Source organism: Neopelma chrysocephalum, unplaced genomic scaffold (assembly GCF_003984885.1).
Source record: "Neopelma chrysocephalum unplaced genomic scaffold, ASM398488v2 Primary Assembly neopelma1_25, whole genome shotgun sequence".
NCBI classification, from domain to species: domain Eukaryota; kingdom Metazoa; phylum Chordata; class Aves; order Passeriformes; family Pipridae; genus Neopelma; species Neopelma chrysocephalum.
The window spans coordinates 40193896-40199918 of NW_020897694.1; the positions used below are offsets into that span (position 1 = coordinate 40193896).

The 6023-nt window shown below is 41.8% G+C and overlaps 1 protein-coding gene across 2 annotated transcripts in view; it reads right to left on the reverse strand.

The window, feature by feature from the left end:
• TMCO3 (transmembrane and coiled-coil domains 3) overlaps positions 1–5838 on the reverse strand; it is a 33951-nt gene extending 28113 nt beyond the window's left edge. For both annotated transcript variants that reach the window (XM_027675031.1, XM_027675032.1), the window contains exons 1-2: positions 5704–5838; positions 2578–3120 (exon numbers count right to left, since the gene is read on the reverse strand). In XM_027675031.1, the coding sequence (XP_027530832.1) occupies positions 2578–3024 (447 nt within the window). In that variant the 5' untranslated portion in view covers positions 3025–3120; positions 5704–5838. The remainder of the gene's footprint in view (positions 1–2577; positions 3121–5703) is intronic.
• Between the last annotated feature and the right edge of the window lie 185 nt (positions 5839–6023).

Here is a 6023-nt window from a genome sequence, read left to right on the forward strand (position 1 = left end):
TTGCATAGCAACATAGAAGAGCTTTGAAAAATCAGTTTAACTGCAAGTTCCTTCAATTAATGGAGATGAAAGTTTTTGTAGTCTATTAAACAGGCATCTCTGTTTCCACCTACGGACCACTGTGACAGCAGTAGAGTAGAACAACCACAGAAAACGGTGTCCATAAAAAGGACAAGTTATCTCAAACAACCTGCTATATGCTGAGCAGAAGTACATCACAGTACAAATGCTGTTCCGCAGCTGCTGGGATTGGAGACAGCCGATCACGAGGTACATACCAAACCACCTCTTAAGCAAAGTAATACAGATAAGGATTGTGCACTTAACAGGAACACCTAGAAATATATGAGCAAAATGTAAGACTTTGGGGCAATGCTGATTAAGAAGGTAGTGTTGCTGTTGTTCTCTACTACTTAGTCAGAGATGACAAAAGCACATTCAGAAGAGGTTGCATCTTTGCACTACTTGCAAGGGTTTTTCTTTTCCATCAATGGTTGATTACTAGGCACCCAAGAAATCAGAAGCATATAAAATGTAGGTAAGATTTTGTTGCTTTTTCCTGAACCTCCACACAAACTCCTGGAGCAAAAGAAGGCAGAAACTGTCTTCAGTGCTTCTTCCTTACTTCCCCCCACGGGAATGATTCCACAGCACCTTCTCCCAGCAGTAGAATCAGCAAGAAATGCAACACACACACATACATATCCCGACACTAAAGACTTTCAAGTACTTCAACTCAACAAAATTAAAATGAAGGGAAGAGTCCAGCCTCCATTGGTATTTTCCATTCACCCACTGTCTAAAAAATAGAAAGGATGATTTATGACTACACCAACAAAGTAATCATTACAGTAAAATGAAACTGGAACAAAAAGTAGACCTAATGTGTACCTTCTCAAGTAAGAACAAGTCCAAAAAAATGTATCCCATGACATTTTCATCTTTTTGGCATGCATTTCTCCACATTCTTTGTTTCCCTTTATAGAATAATTAAAAGGTTAGAACAACAAATATTCTATTTAAAGAATCATGTGCATGGCATAAGAAGGAAGGGTGCAAAAGATTGCTCACTCAAGTAAGTGTATTGATATTATAATACAAAAAGCCTATACAATCCACCTCTGCAAAAGTAAAGTTTTGACAGGACACACCTCTAAAACACATCATTACATACAAAGATCTCCTTTTAGGAGAAAAACAATGAAGCACCATTTTCAAATTCAAGGACAGATTACCTCAGTACTTTACAGTAACATTTCCAAGAATTAGGTACATGAGAAAGAAGATTTTGGACAGCTTCACTGCTGCTATTTTACAAGCTCTGAGAAAGAAAAAAGGTGGAAAATCAAGTAATGCTCATAATGCTCACGACAATTGCTACCATTTCTATGCAGCAGAGGCTGGCACTACAATTAAGAATCAATATCCAAATCATATCAAGCATTTAATTGGAACACACCTAGATCGAAACCACTCCCTATCCAAATTTTTTGTAATTCAGTCTTTGTTTCCACTGCACAGAACCACTCCAGTTTCCCACGTTTGCATCCTAACTTCTACTTCCACCAGCCTTCCTTGCCTCAAATCACCGCACATAATCCTTCAGTCTTCACCTGTAAAGACCTGCACACCTCTTAACACAAATGCCCTTTAGCCATTGTCCCAACTCAGACCCTAGACCCCAAATACATTTTTGTTCCTTCTCTCACTCCCTTGTGCAAAGGCAGCCTCTTCTTTTAGAAGATGGAAAACAAAGAAAATTCTTAATGTTCCTCCAGTGGTTGAGGGGTAGAGCAAGGAAAAGAGCAATTTAAATACCAAATAAAGTAAAAGAAATTTTCTCTCAGTGGGAGCCTTTCAGAGCACTGCCAAGTCCAGAAGACAGTGGCAGACTGTGCACAACCTAATGGATCTGCATTGACATGGAAACTCAAATTTTCCATTAAATACTTGTGCTCAACTATTACTCATCTGTGTTTTCTCTTGGCAAAGTTATCTCAGCTGGCTCTTTCTTGAAAGCACTGCTTTTCAAACCTGCACTTCTTAGGCTAAGAGTGCTACACTGAGTTTAAAAATCAAGTCACCTACTATTTTGCATGTCCATTTTACCCCTATCTATACTAACGTGGAAATGAAAGGCAGTACGTCATGTTGTTTAAATTGTAGATTTTGGTTGAGCAATTCTAAGGTAAAGTGGAAAAAGCAGTTAGTATTTTGCCAATTTATGGCATTATTTCCACTCTGATAACCCCACTGGCTTGTCTTGCATGACTGTGCTATGTGCACTGACTCACTGCTTGTATTCCTTTCTCTTTAACATAATATTTGCCATAGGTCTTATGATTATGCTTAGCTTTGAGATAAGAACTATTAACTGCTAATAAGTTTTAAGCTCTACACCAGAATTAACTCTAAATTTACTAATGAGAACAAATAATTAATTCAAAATCCATTTTAAATATCACAATTTTTATATAGATACCCTTTTTTACTAAAACAGAATGAATCTGGGTCATAATAAAATTAAAATCACAAGTAGAATATGAATACTGTAGTAATAAACATGGGGAAACTAACCTTAATTGCAGCTTCTCTCAAGGCTTCCAGCCTCTGTCTACTGCTTTCTTTCATATTTACAACATCTTTGTAATCACCCTGTAGAGCTCTCTGGAGGCCATGGATTGCCTGAAAGACGGAGTTTTCACTTTCATTTAGCTCCTTTTGGAAAATTTCAAAGGTATGCACCTGAAAAACTTTCTCTTCATCAGACAGTCCTACATCCTTCTCAACTGCTCTTATGGCATTTTTTAGTTTGTTGAGAACAACGTTCTTTTGGCGAAGAAGACCAGACAGTTTTCTGCAACTTTCCAGCACCCACTGCTTCCTCTGAGTGATAACAGCTCCTTTTCCACGGTGCAGCTTTATTGCATGCTTTACTACATCTTCATGTTCTGCAGGATTTGCTAACTGGCCACAAGGCAATGAAACCAACGTCCACAGAGAAATAAATCCAGTCGCCTTCATTCTTCACTTTATATTGCTCTTGGGAGAAACTGATAATTCACAACTGCTCAAAGGATTCTGCTACATGATTTCCGCGTCTCCAGTACACACATCAGGCTGCAAGATAGTACCAATCAGTTATCAAATGTGGTAATGTTGGGCTATAAGGTCAAACAAATGTAGAAAATAAACCCAAGATTGCGTCCTACACCACCATCTTTAACAGAACATTTATGGTCTCCTTCAGTCAACATTTAACAAAACCAAGAAACAGCCCAAAGTTACTGATAGATTTTTGGTTTCCCCTTGACTATTTCCTAGATAGCATCTTGTTTTAAAAACAGTGCCTTGAAAGCTTTGTCACTTCACATGGTATTCATCTGCACTTCTTATATGAAAGGAAAACCTCTAAAAATATCAGGCCATGATGTCACAGGCTGCACTTCAACCTAGAACTCTTAATTTTTATCTGTCAATAAACCTCCTGTATTTTCTCAAACCTATCCTAAAAAAATTACATCATAATAATTTGTTATTTATAAGTCTTGGAAGCATTAACACACTCAACAAAACATAATGTAAAAAAGCCTAACTGAAACAGATTACATTATAAATTGCAATTGTGAAAGAAAAAACAGCAAAACCTCCTGGACTTCTGGGTTTTACTAGTTTGGATCAAAGACTTTCTTCACCTGAAAGGCTGCAGGGCCTTGGGATACTTTACTTCAAAGCTTACTATTGATCCTCATGATTTTAAAATAGTTATAAAACCACTAAATTAGTTCATTTTTAAGTTCATTTCCCAGCAACTACTTGGAGATCCATATATAAACTGCTGTAATTGATTTTAACACCAAGTAGGATAGGATTTTAAAACTAAAATTAAACTAAAACTAAAATTTTAAAACTAAAAGCTACCTTCCTTCCCTCAGAACCTACAGGAAAATGCTGATGCTATTGTAAAATAACAAAGTTACAGTGTCTTTTAAAAAAACCCAAACAAACACAAAACCCTTTAAACCCCTACCACCACCACAAAGCTATACATAGCAATGTATAAATGTCTGTACAAAATATACATTTAACACTGAAGCACAGCATTGTAAAAATGCACAGCACACACAACATGTTAGTAGATCATCAGTTCAGCAGCTATTTCCCTGAAACTTTAGCTACAGTCTTGATCCCTCAGCCAACAGCCTTAATCAGGAACCAACAAGTGGACATGGTCATCTGGGAGCAGTTTGCCTAAGAAAGAATCTTCTTTTCCTATAATGTAGTACAACCTCAAGCATCCAAGCCAGCCATCCTCAATATATAGAATGAGCTCTGAGCAACCTGGTCTAATGGAAGGTCTCCCTGCCCACGGCAGAGGGGTTGGAACTAGATGGTCTTTAAGGCCCCTTCCAACCCAGGCCATTCTGTGATTCTGTGGGAAGATGGCAAGCACAGCCATACACTACCTTCGTTTTTAAAATGCCCTCTGTTTCAGAGGGAACTGAGAAAACCTATCTGCACGTTTTCTTCAATGCAAGCCAAAGTATTTACCTAAAAATAGTAGACCGCGGGCTAGGGTTTAACAATATGAAGAGCTAAAACATTTAAAATTAAGAACTGAAAGTGCAACTGAAGTAACAAAAGCATTTCACTTCAGTCTAATATCAACAGACTAGTAGAGTAGAAATATTTCAGCTGTGGGGTTTACTATTTTTAAGAAATCAGAAAAATAACAATTTCCACCATCTGGCAAAGTTCTAGAGTGAAATTTAAGGAAATATTTCTTCATGTATACAAAATAATACTCTCCCTGTTTGGTAGGCTTGGGGCAGAGATTTTGCTAAATATATTACAATCTATTTCTTCAAGAGAGAGAAAGAAGAAAACACCCAGTGTATATCCAAGCTTCCGTCTTCAGGGAGTGGAGTAAAAGACTCTACTGCACATCTTACATGGTATGTCAAACCACATAACTAAATTTCGAGCAGAGATTTATACTAGCAAAGTTCACTCACTGTTGTGCTGCGCAAACTTAGCAATGTGGTTCAGACACAGGACAGTTTTGTTTCAGTGTTTTTTACTTGGCTAGCAAAAACTAGAAAACTAGCATCTGGGGCAGTGCTCAAAAGCTCTGCCAAAATAAATTATGTGATGCAGAGTGCAAATAAAAAAATAAATAAAACACAACAAAAATAAACAGTCCTCTCCGTGCATCAGTAAGTATCAAATCAGAGGGAACTACTATCGTTTGGAGTCCTTATTTAAGCACAGTTGCTTCCTGATGGATTGCAGCTCATCTTCCCCGTTTTTAATCCCTGACCACGACACTGTAGCACCGGATTTCATCAAGCTGACGATACTGGACCCTGCCTCCAATGCAAACCCCGTTCCCTCTCTTCCAAAACGCTTGCGGGTCCTTCCACACCTGCCAGTTCGCCGCCACCCACCACTTTTCCCCATCCCAGCTCCTCCCCGGGAGCCGCAGGGCAGCCGGGGCCGTGCCCGCCCGGCACCTCCGCCCGGCGCGGTCCCACCCGAGCGCCACGACAGTTCCCGGCGCCGCTTCCTGGGGAAGAGTGGGGAGCACAGAAAAGGATGAGCAGAACGGGGGTGCGACCAGCCCGTCTCCTGCCCGCTCATGGCGGCGGAGGGACGGGGGGAGCGGCGGCCGCCCCGCCCGGCGCTCCCGGCAGCGACGCTCACCTGAGGGACGGAGAGGGCGGCAGCAGCCGCGGGGGAAGGGTGGGATCGCAGCGCGGTGAGCACAGGGGGGTGAGGGGGCGGCGGCCGCTGGCGAAAGGCACCGAGGAGCCCCGTCCTTGCGGCCGCCCGTGGCCCCGCGCCGGTGCCCGAGCGCCGGGGCGGCGCCTTCGGGCGCAGCGCCGGGCGGGACCCGCGCTCCGAGCGCCGCCTCGCGGGCGGGAAACGTCACCGCGGCCTCTCGCCGCACGCCGGGAGTTGTAGTCGGAGCCGCAGCCCGGGAGCCGCCGCAACAGAAGAGCCACAGCCCGGGAGCCGCCGCT